Here is a 25,113-nt window from a genome sequence, read left to right as displayed (position 1 = left end):
ATGAATGTCGATTTTTCGCCCATTTTGAGATCGCAACGCCATCTGATAGTTCAGAAGCTGTACTATAAGAATGAGAACGGCCTTGGTTGGGAAACGATGAGAAGTGCCTGAAAAACGCATTATTATTTTGGCATATATTAACGTTCTTATGGAAAGAAATACTTTGTTTTTCATTTCCTGGCAAATTTTCTCGAATGAACATTCATCGTTTTTCCCCCTGGCCCTTCATATACAAAAGTAGACACGTGATGTAAACTTAGCTGGATCCGTTGCATGTACCTTTTGAAGGTGGTATGGCTGTAGTTGCTGCTCATGCAGAACATGCCAGTTGATGCTGTTACCTACACCCATGGCACGTGCTATGGTTCAGGTACTTATTGGTGGGATCTCTTCAACCTGCTCAAGTAGAGCTTTTTCAAAGCTGGGAGTGTAGTGTCTCTTGGGAGCACCACAGTCAGCAAGGCCTTGCTGACTGTCTTGGTACCTGTTACCCACAGCTGTAGAACAACTGTGGCAAATATGGTATGTGATATCAACAGACATTGCACTTTGCTATAAATTAACATAGACATATTCAGAAAATGCATATTCAACCATGCCCATCAGAGATTCAATGGCAAGTGAATTAAAGTTCAACTTGGCATGTCGTTGGTAGGCAAGGAAGAAGATAGTGACACCAGGTGTAACGATGTAAGGACCCTGCTCCTCATCAAAATGGGTTGTCTACATGCAGGCAGCCTTGAAACATCTGTTTGTACAGAGATGACATCACACTTTCACCCAGCATATGTAGAAATTGCTCTTTTTCCTACACAGCACAATTTTGGACATGGGTTCCTATTCAAAACCTCATCTACTCAATCCCGTCTACAAGCTTCAGGAGTTTGTAATAGAAATTTCGATACACCCTGAATGATTATCAAGGATCTTGCATGCACATAACATAATTACATAATATAAAACAAACTTTTGTCATAGAAATTTCGATACACCCTGTATAGTTGTCAAGAATCTTGCATGCACATAATATAATGAAAAACAAACTCATTTCATGGCACATTTTGAACATAACTGTTTTATTTTACTTTGTACACTACCACTTAACGCTGCCACTAGAAATCATTTGTGAAACAGCCCACAACAATTTGCCTAGGGAACATACAAAATTAGAAAACATACAACAATGAGTTAACATCTATTAATGGCTATAATTAATATAATGTGTACTACTGTTATTAAGCACTCCACTCATTTCGTTTGGAAGCAATCTCTGGTTCTTGTACAACCCCATGACAAACCCATCAACTTTGTTTAATTCACACATGTTTTGCAAATATTTTATTCTTGGATGAAACTACATGCTATGATGTTGGAATCCGCTGGAAAGTACACACTTTTCTGCATTTTCATTTCCTGAAATATATAAAACTGGCAACATATGACAGGGCATCTACCAGTCAAGGACGTCAAGAAATCGACAGGTAGGTTAAGAAAATAAAGTCAAGAAGTTATGTTTGTGGTCAAGATTTTTTGCTATTTTTTTGCAGTATAATGAAATTACATTGTTATATACCTGAACAGGGATTTGATAGAGTTGAATATTTGGAAATCTAAAATTGTATTGAGTTGTGGTTAAGATTTGTTCACTTTGTTCCTTAACCTTTAAACTGCTGGGCAGGTTTTCAGAAAGTAACCCCTGTTTGGCCGAGGCATTTCCCAGTGACTTTTTTTCTTCTCACAACTCCTAGACTATTCAATCTATCTACTTCGGGCAACTTTTGTTTGGAAGCTAAAACAACAGGGCATGCAACCCACGTACAATTCAGAATGCCCAAGTGAGAAAGACGGGGTGTGGGCTTCAACTTCCCTTTTCCTGCTTTGTGGCATCACATGTGACCGACCACTTGCATTTTAGTTTGGTCTCTTCGGGCCAAAAGACGCCTTCCAGTCTATCCCACACAGTTTCTTGGAAGCTTCAGACAAAAGCTAGGGTCGCTCTTAGAGGAAAACAAGGTCATAAAATGCACATGTTCATAGTTTCCCTGTCAAAGCACGCTTTGAAAATATGACCTTGGGGTGTTGCAAGGGGCAAGTTTTCATCCACATGACGACTATAGACCTTTGAAGAAGGTTTTGTCAGTGTCTCCACTGTTGTTTTAAGCTGCGTGTCACCGTCCTCATGTTTGTTGTTGCATATATGCAAGAGAATCTGAGTAGAACTTAAGAATTACATTCTTGTATTCGTGAAGTTTTGTAATAATATTAAATAAAATAATGTGGCTATTCCCCATCCAGGATGAAGTCTCAAGCATTAATTTTTACATGCATTACTAATTATAGCAAATCTAAATTTCTTCTTAAAAGTACAGCTTCAGTTTTCACCTTAACTGGCCTTGTGGTAGGGGTTTTTCATTGAACAAAAATATCTATTTTCTTAATTTACAACTGTAACTAAGTAGGTGACGATTAAATAAATGTTAAGAAAAAAGAAAGAAAGGTCATGAAGAAGTCAATAATGTTGGTAGACATTTGCTGCCTTAAATGCTACATTTATAGGAATGTATTCTCAGAAACAAACACACACAAAAATAGAAGATACATATACTGTATTGGCCCGAATATAAACTGCGGCTGCACCCCAAAATTTGAAGGAGCGAAAAGAAAAAAAACGATGATAGCCGAATATAAGCCGAGGGAAGAACCGGTGTCACCAAGAATGTACAAAATCCAGACAGAGATCCTTCTAAATTTGCACTTACATAAGTACCTTTCCCGCAGTAGACAAAACCACAAACCTAATTACAAATATCCCTTAGTCAAATGCAAAAGTTCCTAAAACAATAAGCAGATACAGCAATTACATTTTGACTATTACTTCTCAGCATAGCTATACTTGCTACAGTTCTAAATTACATTTCCCTACACTGCTTACTACGATTTCCAAAGGTATATTTTGCTACATGCATGCTCATCATGCAAGGCACTGAATTTTTACATTCTGATTTTCAGTCTAATACAGAACAACGAGTATTGTATACAATAAAACCTGCCATTGCAGCTTACACAAACACAAAGCTCTCCATACCATTTAACATGTTACTTATTATCTAAGGAACATTACAACTGATATGTCTCACCCTATAAAATCTACATGGTTAGTTGTGAACAAATTTGAGAACATTATGCATATTATATTATTTACAACTTTAATATTTACACGTAACAAAAGACATAGAATTAGTATGTTACACATAATAGTACTGTTCTAATTTATATTTATATGTATGAGTCATTCAGATCCTTGTTTATAAATAAATAGGGGAGTTGATGGAATTTAAAATTAATATGAATTGTGGAATTGAATGTTTTGCAGTTGTTACAATATAAAAGTTGAAATGTTTATTTTAGTACTTGTGCTATTGTAAAATTTACGAAGAGTAATAATGAAATAACATCACTATCTTTCATTTAGAGACCCTTTTTTGTAGTGTATTTTCTCATCATGATGTCAGTATTGTATACATGTACAGTTAATGTACCAATTTCTTCAATTTTATACCTGCAACATAATTTACATATATAACAGCAAATATTACACCCACCTAGATATAATTCATAATAAGTGGCATATTTTTTTCATTATTTACTATACTCTCCTAAAAAGGCAGCTGCTCCCTTTCCAGCTTGCCACCTGCAATGAACACTAGGATTAAAGTTCAACATGACTTTAGAATGTCTAAAAGTTCACATAAATAATAAAGAAAAAGGGTCCACCAGACCAGCACAATTTGATAGGGAAGCCCAAAAATCAGATAATTTTTATCTATATTTCAGAAATTCAGATAATGGACATTTATTAATATATCACCTGATTACTCATATATTTGGGTACCATTGTAATATTCAAATATTCCCTACGATTTGCAAGACAGTGGTATATTTGAACATGATGGTACTTGTAGAAATTTCTAGAAATGAAAGTATGTTTCTCTTGGTGAACTGTGCACTTTAGTTGCGAAATGGCAGTAACTTGAGCTGTCTGTATAAAATAATTTACAATTAAAAATATTTTTGCAATCTACAATTTCAGAAATGCATGGGCATTGATTATTGCTAGTTATGAACGTTACCTGGGACTCTGTATACATGATGACCTCGCAGGAGGCTTTATATTTCATTACATTATACACTTAACCATGCCATTTCCGGTAAAATATGTTCCCAGAAGATAAATAATTTTAGTTACAGTTCCCTGAAAAGTATATACACAAGGTTTCACACAATTTTCTTGGAAGTTATTAACTTGGGACTAGATGTATTCATCATTAAATATTGGTCATTTTGCAAATCGGTGGGTATTTGTAACAGAGTAATCATGTTCTGGTCCATTCTGCAATTTATTGAAGGATATAATTCAATACAGAGTAAACTTTCTACACTGAAAGGGAACACCATCACTGTTATCCTAGTTTTTAAAATATTATGATCATTAAATATCTAATGCCTCGATGAGAGGTAGTGAATATCAGAATTTATCTGGATACAAATGAATTTGTTTCCAATAGTCTCTTTAGCTACCAATTAGAAAGTGGGATAGTGGCTTAGCAGAACTGAGACACTACTTGGCCTCCTGGTATAACAAGCAGACAAGGATGAATGGAAGGCTTGTGATACTGCAGCTGATTGGCTCACAATAGTGTGGATGGTCACACACTGTCTATTGCATAATTATATACAAAACTGTGAAAAAATTGCAATTAATGATAAATTGGAGTTGAAATAAGTTATACAAAAGTGCCTGACGGGGGAGGGGAGGATACCATCTCCCCACACTCTGAAAATTTGTGCGAGGCTCCATGTTTTGAACCTTACAAGCTTTTCCCCACCTAGGAATCGACACATTGAGTACTGGTTACACATATTTTTAAGTCAATTGGCAAAACAGTATTATTAAGTACTTGCACTTCACTTATTTAAGTTTTCTACAATAATGCTTTTAAACATTATTCTATTATATATGCAGAACCTGTCCTAACAGCATGAATACTTTGATAAATTTTATTAATATTTACTCAGGTACTAACTTTAAAGATTTACAATTGGTAGCATTTTTTTAAAAAAAAATAGTGAAAAAGGAGAGTATAATGCCTAAGCAAAAAAATAACCTACAATACACTAGTTTTGAACCTTTTCCACTTGAAGCTGTCAATATTTCATTTCTTTTGCAATACAGAAATCTATATTAACTCTCAATTTCCTACTCGATTCATATTCAATACTTTTGTACTTTAAGTTACCCCTCAAGACAGTAATGAAATGCAGAATGGGGGCATAGAAAGCTCAACAAATGTTATTGTCATAGAGAATTACACACTAGAAGATGGAGCAAACATCAATCATTTTATTAGCCAGAAATTACATGTAACTTTGATACGTGCCTCAAGCAATCGCTGGCTGATAGTAGAGGTGTTTCACAATGCTAAACAAAATGCACAATTCTAATTAAATAAACTTGGCCCAGTATGCATTGTCTCATTGCACTTGGGATGTTCTGCATGAAAGAATTGATCACAGTGTTATGTTTTTAGAAAGTTGCACATGCAGTTTTGTGGAAGAGCTATTTTTCAGTAGAAATAAAATGCATTCCAAATGTTTTTTTCTTCCCAATGACATAACAAAAACCATTACAGAAAGAAGTATATTTTTATATGTACAGCTGTTGCAATCAATTAGAAATTGTTAGACTGAGAAATTATATGCAAAAAATGCATGTAAATATGCCAAAGAAACCTTGTAAATATGAAAAATAAAAATGAGTATGACGGAAAAGCAAACATCTACACAAACAAGACACACTACGTAAAATTATCTATTTTTACTTAAAAATATATCAAAACTGCTTACAATAAATTGTGTAGCCGACCTCCGTAGCAGACTAGTTAACACACCGTTCTACGACACCAAGGGTCCCCAAGTTTATCTGTCAGTACTTCATGAAGAAACATGATCGAATTTCAAGTTGGAAGCATTACAAAATATGCATGTGCCAATGATAACATAGCACTTCTCACAGTATCCATTCATAGCAAAAGATGCCCAGTCCAGTGTGGTCCATTCACCTTCCTTTCCCCCTCAACAGACATGACTTTTTTTTTTAGTGAACTGTCATCTCAAAGATTACATGTAAACTACTACATATGTAAGTGTATATAGGATTGTTAGTCACAAAATATTTTCAACTTCCCTTTTCTCTGCCAGCACATTTTTTTTTTTTTTTGGAGGTTTCAATTCAAAGAACATCTCTCATTAGCTGTCTTAGAGCTCAAGATAAATCACATGACTAAAGAACAGAAACATTCAACGAAAGCATTATCTTAAAATGGCAAGGTTCCAGCCATGTTGTGTCATCCAGAAAGATGCACTCCTCTCCACCTGTAGAATGAGGGTGGCTCACGAGACTTTTATTTCATCCTGTTGGTGGTTGGTTGCTAGGAGTTAATTGAGGAGACATGGTTCTGAACAGTTGTATGAACTAGCTTCCGATTTTTATCTTTGATTGGTTGGTTGTATTGTTAAGTCCATGTTATGCACAGATAGGCTCATTGGGACTGGACTTAGCTTAAAGTGAGATCCAAAACATTGTGCAGTGTGCCTCTACTGGGTATTGAACCCAGCACACTTAGATTACAAGGTGACAATGATACCACTATGCAATCGGTGATGCCTTAAAACTTATGTTTAGCTAAAAGAACGAAGAATCCTGAAATATTCTCAAAACCATGCTCTTTATATGCAAAATAACATGTGCATTTATGTCAAGAATTGCCAAAATATGTACCATTCATTTACTTACATTTTTGTCAAAACAATAATAAAAAATAAAAATTTTGAAATAAGCCTTTTCAATAAAAACATGTGTATGCATATAAATCCTCAGTCTAACAATTATGCGGTATTTCTTTTTTATTATTATTATTTGTGTGTTCTTTCGTATTTGGTTATTTAACGTACTCCTTTAAGTTACCATAAATCATAACAATGATATTAGTCGAAATAAATGAAACAACAAACACAGCAAAATGTCCTTGCTTTAGATAAATATCAAACTTGAGTCGAACACAACATGCCCACATAGGTAAATTGACTATTTTCTGAAAGAATAACTTCAATCACCACCTAATGAAATTCACAAGAGTCATTTTGAAAGTTATTGTAAACTGGTAAAATGCACGAGAGGCTCAGAACATTTCTGAAATATGCATAATGTTTACACTAAAATGGATACTAAAGCACAAGGACTGAAAACCATTTTAATGCAGGCAACCACCATAATAGGGCTTTCATTAAATACTTCGGCACACATATCATAATCAGATTGATTTCTGTTGCATTCTTCTGCATCAATATTTCTCCAATTTTTTTTTAAATATGTGGATGCAATACTAACAGGTAAGAGTTTACGCATCAATAATTTATATTGACTTTTCACAACTTCACTGGGTTATGTATAATACAACACTTTTCATACTAAAAATGCACAAAATAATTTATCCTGGGTACCATAACATGAAACAAGATGGTTGCCTTCCATTTTGGCAGTTTTATTTTATGAGTTGTGGTAAACTCAAATAAATTACATACCTTGCATGAGATATCACATCAAAAAAGATAATATGGATTCTAAAGCAACTGTATAGCCCACATTTCTTACCAACAACTTAAATTACACATCTGTTACATTATGAAGCAATCTAATAACAACTTATTAAATAAATTAAAACTATTTAGTTCAGTCTAAACAAATAGCAGTCTCTCGGAAAGATACAAAAGCAACAGTTTTACATGCACTAAGACTGAGTCAATGCAAGTACAAAATCTTTCAGTGTAATTTTCAAGGCCTGGAACTCACCAGATTGTCCTTGCAAAATATAGTTAGCATGAAAACGGGTCAGTGAATACAATCAGGAAAAACAATATCATGAATAGTCTGCATTTAGCATCCAAAGACATTCTTCAATCACATGCCATGGTACCTGGACGAACTATCATCAAAATTCCATTGCTCCTGCATCTAGGGAAGGAAAATTAAGTCCATCCTCTAAATGCAGACCTGATATTTACGTGTTGGTGTAAATAACACTGTTTATAGTTACTTGGGAAAGGAGGTGTAAGTTACAAGTAATGAATTGCATTTGAGGACCAGAAAATCAAAATCTATAATTTGTTCAACTGAACTAGCTATATAAAATAGGTTATGGCACATACAGGGTATATGAGGGGTTCAGCACAAATGGTGTTACTCCACTTTTTGTGGAAATGGACTTACATGTATAACTTACAACTGCAAAGTATCAACACTTCAGTGCTAGAAGTAAGTATCTCCTGAGTTTCAAATTCTTGCTCACAGAGCACAATGTTTGTGCTCCAACAGCTAAACACTGTTCTAAGTTACTTAAATAAGACATTTTTTTAAAAAAAAACTCCCTCCTGAACGAAGTTATGCCACTTGTGTTCTGAACCCTTCATATCATAACTTACTGAAAAGTTATGTGACTCAACTTCAGGTTTCGCATTCCATGATTGATTCATTGATTTGTTGTTTTAAGTCCACTTAATGCACAGTAAGGCTAATTGGGACTGGACCTACAGTTTAAAGTTGGATCCGAACCACTATGTACCTCCACCAGATATCGAACCCAGGACCCCTTGATTACAAGGCAACAACGTTACCACTGCGCCATCAGGGAGGCCGGTAATCCATGAGTTTGTCAATAAGTTTGCAAGCCAACCCTCTGGTCTCCTCATAAGTTAGATCTCTGTATAAGTTTATAATGTCCATTCTAGGCATGCGCTGCAACTTCTCATTGGTCTTGGATACCCTTGGACATGCGAACACAATTTCAAAATGAAATGTAGAATAGGCATAGTAGGTACATTGAAATGATAAACCGGTGATTAACCAACATTAACTTAATATACTTAATTTACATACATTGGCAATCCAAAGAACATACACAACCATTTCTTGATATTTGCAATACAAGTATAGCATGGCAGGCAGGACTATTATCAATACTCTGAGGTGTTTTCGGTTTTAATTTCAACTTGTCAAAAACAAGAAAGAAGACATACGAAGAACAAGTATTACAAAAACAAAGAGGCAATTTTCCCTTATTCCGGGAAAGGTCATATGACCTTGCCCCTTTCTCACTTTTGAGGACAGTGTTTTAAGCCCACTTTATGCACAGGAAGGCTAACCGGGACTGGACCTACAGTTTAAAGTAGAATCCGAAACACTATGTGCCTGAACCAGGTATCAAACCTGAGGCCCCTTTATTACAAAACAATGACGTTACCACCACGCCATCGGGGAGGCCCCTCACAAATACTTCTGTTTGATACATCAGAGAAGTTGGCTAGCTGCTGGACCATAGAGGATGAGTTACGCCAAGGAATGCATATTTTATTTTCAAAAGTATTGTCCAACGCTTTGTGCATTACATACGAAATATTCAAGTTAGAGCCTAGTTCATGGGGTAATATTTCGATCCAATGTCTTCTGTTCACCAACCTCACAAGGTACATTTCCCAAAGTTCAGTTGCAATAGATTTATTAAGATCCCTTCCCGTAGGGCCACTATGAAGAGACTATTGATATATTTCGCGAATATTGATACTTGTACATTAAAATGTGAATTTTCAGAATCATTTTTTTGCATTTTGCAAAAAACAATAAAAAACGAAAAAAAAAGGAACATTCATGGAGGACATATTTCCAGCACGGAAGTTAATTTTTGTTAGAACTACATGAGCCGGGATTTTTTTCTCTCCTGGCAAATGAACACAGATAAAACAAGAGTTACATTTCATTGGCGGGAAAAAGACAACAGCTGTTTACATTAAGAGCCACAACCTTGATGGTGATAGTGGATTGATTGATTTTACTTCGCCTTTTGTGCCACTTTTGCCTAATTTGCAAAGATGGTGATGAGTGATGATATGATGAAATTGATGAATGGACATTCACAAACAACCATGCCCAGGCTTGGATTTGAACCCGGGACCCTTGGCGTCGTTCTGCAACATGCTAACCACTCCACCATGGGGGCCGGCATGGTGGTGGTAGTGGAGACCCGTCCCCTCAAACTATTGTAACACTGAAGTTGAAATGTTTCCAACTCAATATCATTTTCTTCTATAGAGCTGCGAGTATGTTCTTTCGATCTGGAGTGTACATCTGTACAAACTACGTATTTCGTACCAAAATTCATGATTTCAAACAGCTTCCCTTATGATCCAAAGAGACAGCAGTCTTACAAATATACATAAAACAAATTTTCAAGCTCCTCAGGGTAAGTAATAAAAAACATTAAACATAGAAACTATCACCCAATAATAGATAACATGCATCCAACTTTTATATTAAAACCACTATAATATCCAGTCCACAATGCCCTTCAAATATGGAAGAAATCTGCACAATACAACAATATAAAACAGAGATAACATTTCACTGGGGTGGAACAAATTAATATTATTACTTGCTCTTTAAGTGCCATAAAAATATCATAAACTACAAAATTCATTATTTGAAAACAGAATTTTAATAAATAGATATCAAGATTACAGATGGCTCATTGTTCAAGGATGCAAGGGCAGATTCAAACTGAGAGGTTCATATTGTGTGACTTTGTTGATTTAAATTGTGAAGTAATGGTGTACATGTACAGTTGTAAGAAACTGTAATTTTATATATTAATTTATTTAATTGTCAAATAAATATAAAGGCATCAAGGGGTAGATTAGTGCTTTCCGGAGAACAGGCTAATGGAGAAAGTGAAAATGGAGGAAATCACCCAGGAAGACCATTCTAGAACCACTGAACAAGGCATGTCTAATTTTCCTTCAAAAGTTACTCAGAAGTTTGAAATTGGTAAAATAATTAGTGATGGGAATGTTGCTGTAGTGAGACAAAGTATCGAAACATCAACAAAGCAGGAGTATGCCTTGAAATTCATATTAACAAAGTCACAGAATATAAACCTCTCAGTTCCACTCTGGCCTTGCTTCCTGGAATATTTAGCAATCTTTAATCATGACAATAGAGAAAATGTTACAGATAAATTGATATAGGTATACGCCATTACCGAAAACAAATAGGTGTACCAACCTAATATAAAATATCAACAATTTTGTGAAAAATATGAATGATATATTCGCCTCCTTAATTCACACACACACACACACACACACACAAAAGAGGAGAATGTAATCGAAAGTTATTCATTAAAAAAATAATATACCTATTATTCTCTCAGTATTCAGACACTAATATTGTGAAAAATATAATCCATGAAGTTCAATATTGATTAATCATTTTTTAAACATAATTAATTTCTGTTTATATCTTGGGCTACAGCTCATAAAAGTAACCTTAAATAATAAGTAGTTTAACAAGTATCTGAAAAAAATGTACTAGCAACAATCAGTCTTAAAAATAAAAGCAAGAACTTATATTAATGAGAAATTTCTTGCACTTTACGTGCAATTTTGAATTCAAATGACATAAGAAAAGACATGTAATGTCATAACTGTATAACTTCAGTAAATTACTAGCTTCTTGTGTTATTCTATAATATTAGTATCTTTAAAGTTAATTGTACATCTAATGATACATTGATTTTCCACTATCAACAACATCATGGTCTTCTATTTCACCTAAAAAATGAAAACATTCTTAGTGCAATGTCCTCTTTCCCTCTTCCATCAGTCCACTTGCGCCGTGGATCAAACCTGAAACACCTCAATTACAAGGCTACAGGATTACAATCAAGAGTCACTTGAAAAAAGTCTCTGTTGCATTTCTAGGTATGGAAGAAATTTTTAAACATAAATAGGAAGTAGAACTGCTAAGAAATCTGGATAATGGACATGTGGATTTCGAATCATCCTGTATCTATCTTGAAACAAAGTATTCACAATATTACATATAATGCAGATTAACCACATAATCTGGGTTGATGGATGATGTTCAAGCAGAAGAGAACAGCACACAAAGTGTTTCTAGCTGAAATGCCATTCCATTTATAAATTATGGAAGGAATTTTTACTCATCTGATCTTTACAATACAAAATATGGTGCAGTAATTTACAAACCCATGGCAAAGAAGTTTACAAACTAATATAAACAATGCCCGTTACACATACAAACAAGATACTGGGATGATCTAAAATAAAGCTTAGAAAAAAACTTGTATAGCCAATACAACCTGCTACATGGATAAATGTATCCATCTTGGAACTGCAATATCTGGATATAAAATGACCACCTAAACAGTACTAGTCTATGACCAACTTGGTACAGTGTTTCCAGCTCTCAGTGTACCGTACTGTTAGGCTCCTCCTCTTCCTGCAACACAGGACAGTCCCATTTAACGTGAACTTCGGGAGTGAAGTTGACAATTTGTACGTGCACTGCCTGGAACTTTTCATTTTTCGGTGGAATTGAACAAAGCCTGTATGTCACTTGGTCTCCAGGACGTGGCACGTACTCACCTTCTATGCTGGAAAAGAGAGCGCACAGATTAGAAACAGATTCAGGGTGGCCACTGTAGGACCTTGATAAAATTCAAATATAATTCCCAATTTTCAAGATGAACTTTCCAAAAATTCAAGGGTAGAAGCAGATGTTTTCTCGATTTCAGCCTTATGTATTACCATCTCTCATACCCCCCACCCCCCAACACACACAAACACACACATACAAATATATTAACAGTATAAAGGTTTGTGTGATTCCAATTTATCCAAAAATTATAATTCAATTGAATTAAATATATATATATATATACACACACACACACACACACACACACAGGAATAGGGTCAGAAATGGTGCCAGAAGGGCGGATAAATACAAATAATGAAGGAGACAGTAAACACTTACCACACGAATAGAAATAATTCAATATTTCGCGATCTGAGTCGCATTTTCAGGAAGGTAGATAAAAGATCGACGACACTTTGAGTAGAGGCACAGAATACTGACCACAGCGTCTCTACGGTCAGTGTTGCCAGAAACAGTTGAAAGGAAACACGAAATACATTAGCCAGTGTTTACTGTAAGGTGTGTGGGTAGTTTCGGGGAGGAGAGGAAAGAGTTACTGGTTGGCTAGGTTGAGTCCGGGGGTTATAGTGGCGTGCATGCCTGCTATATAGGCCCTTTCCCATCGCCTGCGGAAAGATCTGTCAGAGCGGGGGGGGGGGGGGTAAAAGGTGGATGATGGCAACACGGAAGCAGTTATTGAAGGTGGTGTTATGGCTGTTGGTGTGGATGGCAACTGTGAAATCGGAGTTTTGGGTGGAGGAACGGTGATTATTTATCCTTAGATTCAAGGGGGTGGAGGTTTCGCCTAGGTAGAAGTTGCCGCAGATTTGACAGATGAGGGTGTAAATTAGGTTGGATGAGTGGCAGGTGCCCTTAGGGTGAAGGGTGAACTCACCTGCCGCTGTAGGGATCAGGAGGGTGGGGGAGGTGATGAGTATGGGGCAGGTCTAGCTAATCCTTCAGACATACATCCCAGTCTCCTCCAATTCTGGCCCCCTTCCCCCCATGATCCCCCCTCCCTTCCCAACAACCACCCTCTCGAAAGATACATCACCTCTGTTGTCAACAATGTTTCCGACAGTACATACCTCCAAAACCCCTCTTCCCACCACAATCTAACCCCAGCCCAGCACCAAGCCCTCCGGTCCCTCCGCAACAACCCAGACATCAAAATCCTCCCCGCAGATAAAGGGTCCACCACAGTAGTCATGAACTCCTCTGACTACGTGGCGAAAGCCTCCCGTCAACTCTCTGATTCATCGACCTACAAGCCCACCACGGTTGATTCATCTACCACACACCTAGACAAAATTCGGGATTTTGTCCTCTCCCGAGGACCACCTGAAGGCCTATCCAATTCCACCATCTCCTCACTCATACCTGACAACCCCCGCACCCCCACTTTCTACCTCCTCCCGAAAATTCACAAACCTAACAACCCCGGGAGACCCATTGTGTCCAGCTACAATTCACCCACTGAACGCATTTCAGCCTTTCTAGACTCTCACCTCCAACCCCTCGTCCAAGCCCTGCCCTCCTACCTCCGTGACACCAACCACTTCCTCAACATCATCCAAAACTTACCATCCCTACCACCCAACACCATCCTCACAACAGTTGATGTCACATCCCTTTACACAAATATTCCCCATGCCCATGGCCTCCGTGCCACGGAATCATTCCTTAACAGCCGACCCAAACCCCACAACCCCAGCACTCACTTCCTGATACAACTAGCCAACCTTGTACTTACCTGCAACAACTTCTGCTTCGGTGACCAACATTACCTGCAGATACGTGGCACAGCTATGGGTACCCGCATGGCCCCCTCTTATGCCAACCTGTTCATGGGCAGGCTGGAACAGGAATTCCTTGACTCCCAGCAACTGAAACCACTCCTCTGGCTAAGATTCATTGATGACATTTTTCTCCTCTGGACACATGGCGAACCCTCCCTCACAACATTCCTAAACCGACTAAATGAGTTCACCACCCTCAAATTCACCTGGTTCCATTCCAAAGACCAAGTGACCTTCCTCGATGTGGACATCCACATTGCGGGAGACCACTTGGAAACATCCATACATATCAAACCAACAAACCACCTCCAGTATCTCCACTACTCCAGCTCACACCCCTACCACACCAAAAAAGCCATCCCATTTTCCCTTGCCCTCAGAGGTCAGCGCCTCAACTCATCCCCCTCATCCCGCCAAAACTACAACCTACGCCTGCACCAAGCCCTAACCAACCGTGGCTACCCCTCCACCCTCATCAACAAACAAATCACTAGAGCCAACTCCCACAACCGCACCAAACAACCCAAAACCAACCCTCCCACTCTGATCACCCAATACCACCCTCACATTATGAAAATCAGACATACCCTCCACTCCCTCCTCCCCATCCTGCACAGTGATCCGGAGACCAGAGACATCTTTCGGGATAAACCTAGGGTCGTCTTCCGTCGCCCCCCCCAACCTCCAAAACATCTTAGTCCGAAACACCCCCAACCCTTCCGCACCCCTTCCCCCAGCCCACAGGTGCAACAAACCCAGATGTAAGACCTGCCCCATACTCATCACCTCCCCCACCCTCCTGATCCCTACAGCGGCAGGTGAGTTCACCCTTCACCCTAAGGGCACCTGCCACTCATCCAACCTAATTTACACCCTCATCTGTCAAATCTGCGGCAACTTCTACCTAGGCGAAACCTCCACCCCCTTGAATCTAAGGATAAATAATCACCGTTCCTCCACCCAAAACTCCGATTTCACAGTTGCCATCCACACCAACAGCCATAACACCACCTTCAATAACTGCTTCCGTGTTGCCATCATCCACCTTTTACCCCCCCCCCCCCCCGCTCTGACAGATCTTTCCGCAGGCGATGGGAAAGGGCCTATATAGCAGGCATGCACGCCACTATAACCCCCGGACTCAACCTAGCCAACCAGTAACTCTTTCCTCTCCTCCCCGAAACTACCCACACACCTTACAGTAAACACTGGCTAATGTATTTCGTGTTTCCTTTCAACTGTTTCTGGCAACACTGACCGTAGAGACGCTGCGGTCAGTATTCTGTGCCTCTACTCAAAGTGTCGTCGATCTTTTATCTACCTTCCTGAAAATGCGACTCAGATCGCGAAATATTGAATTATTTCTATTTGTGTGGTAAGTGTTTACTGTCTCCTTCATTATATATATATATATATATAAGGATAAAAGCAAGGAGGGCCAAAAGGGCTAAGTAAAAATCAAAGAAGGTAAAAGGAAACACTCACCGCACCAGACAGTAGAAACATTCAAAATTTTCGCCTCACACCGATGATGCTATGAAATTAGCGAAAATTTTGAATTTTTCTACTGTCTGGTGAGTCTTTCCTTTTACCTTCTTTGATTTATATATATATATATATATATATATAATATTTAATTTAGGGTGTGGAGTATGCATTTGCCACTTCACATACTCAGACTAAAAATACATCTACAAACATAAGTCACAAATGTATCGGGATATACTAATCTACGAAAAAGTGTTAATTGTGTAATCAATTCTAGATATCTGGCAACAATCTTCCATCTGCCAGATAGACTGTTCTGCAACAAAGCTGACAGATTGAGAGAATTCTGTTTCATTTTCCACGCTACTTTCTTTTCCTTTTTTGATAAAAATAAAAACTAAACTGTGAAAAACTTGCTTCAGGACACTAATATAAATTCAATGGGATTTGGATTAATATCATTTGAAATTTATCAGGACTACGGAGAAAAATTCAGGCACAATTGCAGGAGCCAATAATTCATGCATAATTCCCGGTGAGTAGTCACAGAGATTGTAATCAAAAGGTCCCAGGTTTGATACCCGGTGGAGGCACATAGTGGTTCGGATCCCACTTTAAACTCTAGGATCAGTCCTGATTAGCATATATGTGCATAAAGTGGACTAAAAACTGAAACAATCAATCATTACAAACAGCAAGAAGAAAACTAAACATAATTGAAGGCATAGGGCAGATTAATGAGTATTCGTTATACCAATAGCTACTACAACATACATGGTGTTTAATTAAGAATAACTTGTTTTAAAATTAAGTATGATTAATTTATCTTCAATATAAGCTACTCTCCATATTTTCAGACAATTTTGATTAAAAAAAATGTGTGGCCCATGAATGCGAAATATGGTACTTTTACATGCTAACACCTCTTTCATATAAAATTAAAAAGACATAGTGTGGTTAAAAAATATGATTAAAATAGGAGTGTTGTAGAGGTTACGTTAGAATGGGTTGAACCCAGTTTCTTAATCTGTACAGCCTGATGTAGACCAGGGGTATTCTTGGTTGAAATATTGACCACTTTACATTTATTATTATTATAAAGTTTCTACATTGTCCAAAAATGTTAACTTGAACATTTCAATAGAATATTTGCTGTTGTAACATGTTGCTACCCTTCAAGTGTTCCTAGGCCTCCCTGATGACATAGTTTCAATGTTCAATGTCACCACTTTGTTATTAAGCAATCCCAGGTTTGATGCCTTGTGAAGGCACATAGTGGTTCAGAGATCCCACTTAAAACTGTAGGTAAAGTTCCAATTAGCCTCTGTGCATAAAGTGGACTTAAAACAAAACTCATACTCAAGTGTTCGCAGTTTAATCCCCACTGGCATAACATTGCAACATAAATCAAATAGTAAAAAAAATACAAATACTTACTCTGAGATATGTACGAAGATGTCGTCCCCTCCTTTGTCAGGGGAGACAAATCCATGTCCCTTTGCCCTACTGAAGTGTTTAACTGTTCCATATTCTATTGGATTCTCCAATGCTCTTTCAGAACTGCAAGAGAAATGTAGACATTTACACGGACTGAAAAAACTATTTACTAGGGCTGAGCCGATATCTATGTATCGGTTGAAATTTTTGCACAAATACCATTGTTTTTGAGTTGCTAGAAGCACGGCCAAAACCAACATTTGTTCCTTTATAAATATTCATTCTCCTTTTTGTAAATTACCTCTGGTTTTGAAAAAAAAAATTAAAAAATATTTGTGCATTTGTTAAATGAACCTGTACTCAAGTTTCCGTGAACAGCAAGTATGTGACACAAAGATCCATATGCAGATCAAACTCACAGTTAAGTTCCTGCAATTCGAGCGTAACGTGAAATTATCCCCATAGGAGTTTGGTGCTTCTGTCTAGTTCTCTTCGAAGTCTACCAGGCTTTGTTCGTACAGATGCGGTCTCGTGTAACAATAACAATGAGGTCCTGAAAGCCAATGAGGCACCTGTGGCTAATCCTACCACTTTCTTTGGTATTTGAGGACATCTCTCAAATGCCCATCCCTGTATGTCAAAAATTTGTTGATGGCACATCAAAAACTTACAATAAGTCATAACAATTAAATGACAATCAACAACTCTTTTCCCTTTGCCATGTTGGTCAAGAAAAACCAATAAAAAATAGTGAATTAATTAAGTGGTAAGATTGATAGTGACTTTAAAAGTTTAAAAAGATGATCACCCTTTCCCTGGACATCTAGAATTAACTGATTACCCTGACATATTCAAGTAAATTGCTCATAAAAGGAATAGTGTACAATGATCAACACTCCCCTTTCATGCTTTCCTTGCCTAAATTAACATGACTACCACCCTTAACTATGTGCAAAATTAATAACATAAGCCATCAATTAATCTAGTGAGCATTAGCTAAAAAAAAAAGTTAATTTTGAATTAACTATGGTCATTTTTCTTCTCTGTGAAAAAAATCCATGATGGATGCAGTAAATGTGATTTACGAGGGTGGTTCAGCATGCTCCGCCCCTGACATAGAAGGAACCTTCGTAGGAAAACCAAATCACTGTCACTTTTCAACATAGTCCCCTGCAACATTAACACAATTTTCCAATCGGCCTTCCAGTGCTTCAATCCCAGCAGAAAAATAATCTTTTGGTTGGTCCTGCAACCAAGCATTCACAACATCCATAACCTCGGAATCACTGGCAAAATGTTTTCCACGAAGGTGTTTCTTCATGTTCGGCAACAGGTGGAAGTCACTAGGGGCCAGATATAGAGAATAAGGGGTATGAGGGACAATTTCGAACCCTGCTGCATGAATTGCAGCCACCGCAACTTGGGAGGTGCGGGCGGGAGCATTGTCACAATGGAACAACACACCACGGGCCAACATTCCGCGGCGTTTCTCCTTGATGGCACTACGTAATTCTTCAATTAGGGTTGCAAAATAAACACCTGTGATTGTCTTTCCCTGTTGGAGATAATCTATCAAAATAATTCCTTCTGCATCCCAGAACACAGATGCCATCACTTTGCCCTTTGATGGTTGAACCTTGAATTTCTTTGGGGGTGGAGAATGGGGGTGTTTCCATTGCATGCTTTGGCGTTTACTTTCGGGATCGAAGTAGTGAACCCACGTTTCATCCATTGTAACAAATCTCTTCAGAAACTTTGGCTTGTCAGCCTATATTGTCCGCAACAGGTTCTGACTTCTCACACAACGTGTCCTCTTTTGGTTGACCGTCAGCATTCTCGGGACCCAACGTGCAGAGATTTTTTTCATTAACAAATTATTATGAATAATTGAATGCACACTGCCAGTTGAGATGCCACATGTGTCTGCTATATGGCGGACAGTCACTCGCCGGTCTGCCAAAATCAAGTCATGCACTTTTGTAATCATTTCTGGTGTGGTCACTGTTGCAGATGGGTCACCACCATGCTCATCTTCACAGGTCTGCCGACCACATTTAAATTCACGGCAACATCTCTTCACTAGATCATATGAAAGGCTAAAGTCACCAAGAGTTCCCACCATATCTGCATGGATGTCTTCCCGTGTTAGATTTTTCTTGAGTAAATATTTTATCACTGCTCGGACCTCAGATTTTTCCATTCTTTTACATGTGGCTACACTTCTTACTGATCATCAACGTGTAACAAATAGAGAAATTGTTGTAAATTCTTGAAACTTTGTCGATATTATTCTAAAGAATGAACAATGTTACATATAAAATTACAGGTCTCTACTATCACTGGAAATGGGTCAGGGGCGGAGCATGCTGAACCACCCTCGTAGTATTACCTTCGTGGAGTTTTGTTGTTTCCACTTTGCACAATTGGATAATTTTTCAGATTAATTTTGAAGGCTCACTGCCCTCATTTACTAAGGGCTCAACATGTCGTACCCTTAGTGAATGAAGACAATGAACTTCGAAATTAATCGGAAAAAAACTATCCAATTGTGCAACAAGGAAACACGAAACTCCACATAGGTATTACTCATAAATCTCAGAATTTAAGGAATCCACAACCTCCCCGATGGCACAAAAATAATGCCGTCACCCAGTGGCGGCACTTGGGTTCCAAAACCCAGGGCCGGGGGGGGGGGGGGGGGCAAAGACAGTATATTTCCCCTTGTATATAAGATTTAGAATAGTGTAAAGGTGAAAAGTGGGGGGCAACTGCCCCCTAATTGCCACCACTGCCGTCACCTTGGTTTCTTATCCAGTGGACACACATTGCACAGTAGTTTGGATCCCACTTTATAAACTGTAGGTCCAGTCCTGATTAGCCTTTATCTGGCCATAAAGTGGACTTAAAATAACAATTCAATCAAGGAATCCGTAGTTGGTAGTACCTTGCATCCACTTGTTCCTATGCATGTACAATGCACACCTTGCAGGCAAAACATCTGTATGTTGCCTCAAACAATATGCATGCAGCAGAACTTATTTTGATATTCCTCCTCATATATATGTTAATTATTACACACAAAAAACTTACGTTGACTGTGAACGAGTACGTCGAGTTATGATTGGACTTGGAAGTTGCAAAGTATTTGTTGTATCTGGGGACAGGAGATCTTCACTGCTGTTAGCATCTGCCATGGTTTTCAATTCTGCTTCCCTATGGAGAGAAAGTATTATTAGAGTAATTTCAACATGAAAAAATGCTTCCAATTCAAAATATATCCTGAGTGCACACTAGATTGTATTGTAGAATTATTTTTCAAATTTCAAAAACATATAGGGATAAAAAAATTGCAATAATGCCACATTGACCATCAGAATTTAAAGAAGACTGGTTGGTATCTTCATTTTCTCCTCTTCTGTCAATCATAATGAAAATTGTTTTATTTGATATTTTTATGTTTATTCTACAGAATAATGTATGAAAAAAGTGTGAAGAGGGATAAAATCTCATTTTTATGGTGGAAATTGTGATTCTCACGAAAAGAAGATCAGAAATGTAGATTCATGTGTCCTCAGTGAATGCTAGTAATTAAACATCTTTAGGTAAGGAGATACTGAAATCAACAAATTGAATTAGATCTGAAACCAGATCAGACAATGATGCACCGAGTGGGGGAAGTTTAATACATATTATGGCCTTCCTATAAAGAACAATGGATATGCTAAAACATGACACAATTTGGTAGAGAAAACAAGGACTCAATATGCTGACCAAGGCAGAATTTATTTTATTTTAAAACATAAACTAAACATTACGTTTCAACCTTCTAGCAAGGTCTTCTTCAGACTCTGTACTTTGACAAAATTTTGTATTTGGTACAGAGTCTGAAGAAGACCTTGCTAGAAGGTTGAAACGTAATGTTTAGTTTATGTTTTAAAATAAAATAAATTCTGTCTTGGTCAGCATATTGAGCTTTTCATTACCGCGATCGTTCTCCATATACAATCATGGAAACCATGTTTGTTGTGAATCACTTCACGCAAGAATGGCGGAAGTTAGTAATCTGTGTGGTGCGAGGAAGATGGCGACTTTGAAGGTAGGAAATAAAGTTCTTTCTTTCGTAAGTTTTTCTTAGTAAATTTTAGTTGGGTACATATTAATAATACAGGCCATTCGTTCATATTTCGCATATTCAATATTTTAGGACACTTTGATCACGATTTTGTAGTTATAATTTGTTGCTCAAGTGCTACGAAACTGAGATTTTTTTAGGGTGCCCCACACACCATTCACACATAGCCCCACAAACCATTCACGGTAAGGTTAGGTAAACGTAGTTACAATTTGGGGTCGTAATTTCGTTCTTTAAGTATTGGAACATTTGTTTACGGTGCCGCACACACCATTCACACATAGCCCCCCAAACCATTCACTGTAGGGTTAGGTTCGGTTAGGCAAACATAGTTACAATTTGGGGTCATAATTTTGTTCTTTCAGTATTTGAAACATGTACATAATGAGCAATCGTGCATTGTCGATTGCGATCACGGATCCCCTTTTTTTTTCAAATTCAACACATGAGCACGAAATTTTAACTTCAGATTTGTGATTAGGAGCCATAAATTAGTGAGTAGGGTCCGAAATTGGAGAAGGGTCCGGTATTGTAAAATCGCTCCTTAACGGTGTGATCAGAAAAGAAGGAAAGGACACATAACTTTTCTTTAGCGATTAAACCTCCCCTTATAAAGAATCTTTGGCACACAACTGGAATGTGATTCATAGAACATGCAAAGATGCAATTGGAGGTTGTACATTCATTTTCAGATGGAAGCACATTTGAGAAAGGAGATTTGTGGAAATCTGATCTGCAAAAAGTGGTCAGAAAATGTAGGCCATTTGAGATCTACAATACAATTGTTTGCATTGAATAATTTGTCATCAACAATTATTACCCCAAAGTGAAAATTGCATAAAATATGGATGAATCAACAACAGTTGGTTTTGTGGCTAATTCTATAGCTGGACTTGATAGTGGAGATGATGGTACTAATACTGAGGCAAGCATTGGATAATGGCTCATCTTAGAAAATTAATAGTGGTACACATTTTAATTATTAATAAATCAGAAACTAATGGAGATGCAAATAAACTGGTGGTAATGATATACAGATAAACTCAAAGAGTTTTATGTCTTGTATCAGCACACTTCCATATGTTACTTTTGTCGATGGAACCAAGCAGTGCCAGATCTACAAACTTTGGGCTCCTCTGCAAAATATTGTCCAAGGTCCCCTCTATTTATCTGCCCATGAGCATGTGTTTGACATAAAATACACTTGTCAAAGGAAATGTTTAAAGCTTTTGATGTTATTAAGTTTCTTATAAATAATGAAACATAACGACCAGTTATGAAATGCAGTGGCAGAAAAGTGATGGAAAATAATAAGAATTTAAAAAAAAAAAAAATATGAAGTTGATTGTTTGAATTGAGAACATTGCATGCATCGGCACTTTACCTTATTTTGCACCCTTCACATTATCCAGGTTCCAGCCATTTATTGTTAAATCAACATCTGTCTCTGAGCAGTGATGTGAGCAGTTGGGAGGGGGAAAAAAAGTTCTGAATGCATATTTTCAAAAGGGCACCGGGATTGTGCCCAGTGTCCCGGTAGGCAGGTCCTGCCAGATTATTTGTTGTACATGGAAGCAAGGTTGACTTCTCAGTGCCTTACTGGGTCACCCCTTACATGTCCAAAAATATGAAGTTTAATTGTTTGATTTGCAGTAACAATTTCTTCGATTGACAAATGTAGTATACCAAATGAAATTAAAAAAGATAATAAAAATAAAATAATAGTAAATCTGGGATTCCGGGAGGATCTCGGCCATTCCTGTAGGCTTGGCAAGCCTACTTACATATGGATGAATATAAAACATTAAGATACTTTACCACCTCTGTTATGTGGCAGGAGGAAAGGGCTTAATTTAATTTCTTGTAAACAAAAATTGGAAAAATTAAAGAAGTATGTGCAATACAGCTTATTTTGCGAAAAATTGTGTTGAGCAAGTAACCAGATGTCCAAGTTGCCAATGTATGAACATGTACACATGTGAGAGAGGACAAAAAATGTGGAGTTAATAAGACAAGTCTAACAACGCATTACTACTTAAAATAACATAGCATTACGTACATAAATATAATGCTAACAGCAGTAAACCTGATCCCCTTAACCTACTCTTACAAGCATACACAAGCATTACACATTCAGAACTTTGGCCCCTTGAATAAAATAAATCATCAAAATATATTTATTTACAAGGTTAGGTTAGGTTTCATTAACATAAATACAATGACAAATTATTATTTAGGCTAAGAGAACTAAACCTAGCTACCTAACAACAAACATTTTTTGCTTTCACTAGATTTGTGCAGGAATGTGCTTTTTCCTTCGTTGCTATGATTTCAATAGCGCCCAACCTGGACACGTATTTCTGTTGTTTTTTTTTTAAAAGAAAAAAGAATTTTCGCACCTTACAACTTACTTTTTCCCGATTACTAACTACAAAACGTTACCAAAAAATTATGAACCGAGTTCCTCCTAAGCAGCCCATATTCTGCAGTCTTACCCTGGAATTATCCACTGAAATAGACTGAAATGTGGGTTCCTTCAATTTCCAATTATTTTTTTTAATTATTTTTCATCCTGCGTCAGCTAAATACGATCACAATACGTTGAACTAGTTTTCAATACGTGCGACCTTGCATATCTCCCGTTTCCTTACCCGGAATTGCAATTATAATACTGGTGGATGTCACCAACACATTATATACAAATATATATATATATATACAGTGGAGTAAACCCCACTAAAAGAACTACGAGAACGATATCAAGTACAAAAACCTTGATCATATTTATTAAAACTGGGCACATTCAATTTTGGTCTCTCATGTAATAAAAGAGAATACTTTTTCTTGAAAGTTGACATTTACCTTCAAAAGAATTCACACATTGAAAACAACAACGTACTTTGTCAAGTTGCATCAAGATTTCAACACTTATATAACAACTTCTTTTTCCCTCGTTGATGCAGCTGATTGCATAATAATTGAAAGTGAAACAGCTGAAGTGATTAATTTAATTCATTTCTAACTGTAACGTGGCAGAGATGTTTTACACTTTATTTTCTTTCGCAAGTACCGGCTGACCCGAAATGTTAGTGCTACTGCTACAATGAAATCCAATTTCCTTTTATTAATGTATTCCACTTTAATATCATATTTCAACTTCAAGCAACAACAGAAACAAATATAAAAGTATTTTCTCTTTAGCCTGTGCACGTCACAACAGGATCAGTGTTGCCACTTGCCACTTGCCAAGCGTCCAAGGGCTGTTTCAGTTTTATGGGAGATTGGTTGACCGTAGTTAGTATTCTGTGTTTCTACTGTTCCTCGCGAACCGGCTGAAGTCAAATTCGTGTCCATATTCACGAACCTTTTCTTCTACTAAATTTTATTGCGAGAATGTGAGTATAATACGTGTAATATTTACAAATAGTACCAGCAATGTACGTATTCTACAACTCTTTCATTTACACAATATTTAGTTTTTAATTTGGATAAGTAGCTTTATCCGGCCGACCAGTCTGTTTAAATTTTGAAATTGTGTCGTCTCATTCTTGTCATTAGAATATTATTTTGGGGATGCGGTAAGTGTTGCCTAATGTAGTTAATGAAATCGTAATTTAACATTGTATGAAATCACTGCGTAATACGTATCA

The 25,113-nt window shown here is 37.3% G+C and overlaps 1 protein-coding gene across 1 annotated transcript; it reads right to left on the bottom strand.

The window, feature by feature from the left end:
* Positions 1-1,054: 1,054 nt before the first annotated feature.
* Positions 1,055-24,668, bottom strand: LOC145999063 (cold shock domain-containing protein CG9705). Its single transcript, XM_083136014.1, has 4 exons — positions 24,326-24,668; positions 20,422-20,544; positions 17,332-17,454; positions 1,055-12,563 (listed from the first exon to the last, which is right to left on the bottom strand). The coding sequence occupies exons 2-4, from the start codon at positions 20,523-20,525 to the stop codon at positions 12,377-12,379; spliced, it is 414 nt and encodes a 137-aa protein (XP_082992140.1). The 5' UTR covers positions 20,526-20,544; positions 24,326-24,668; the 3' UTR covers positions 1,055-12,376.
* Between the last annotated feature and the right edge of the window lie 445 nt (positions 24,669-25,113).

Source organism: Lepisma saccharinum, chromosome 14, assembly GCF_977018435.1.
Source record: "Lepisma saccharinum chromosome 14, izLepSacc3.1, whole genome shotgun sequence".
Taxonomy (NCBI): domain Eukaryota; kingdom Metazoa; phylum Arthropoda; class Insecta; order Zygentoma; family Lepismatidae; genus Lepisma; species Lepisma saccharinum.
This window is presented reverse-complemented; position numbering and strand designations above follow the sequence as displayed.

Coding starts and splice junctions, on each gene's coding strand:
- LOC145999063 (XM_083136014.1), bottom strand. CDS start 20,525: ATGGCAGATGCTAACAGCAGTGAAGATCTCCTGTCCCCAGATACAACA. Junction 17,455..20,421: donor CGTACTCGTTCACAGTCAAC/GTAAGTTTTTTG, acceptor TTTCTCTTGCAG/TTCTGAAAGAGCATTGGAGA. Junction 12,564..17,331: donor ATCTTCGTACATATCTCAGA/GTAAGTATTTGT, acceptor TCTCTTTTCCAG/CATAGAAGGTGAGTACGTGC.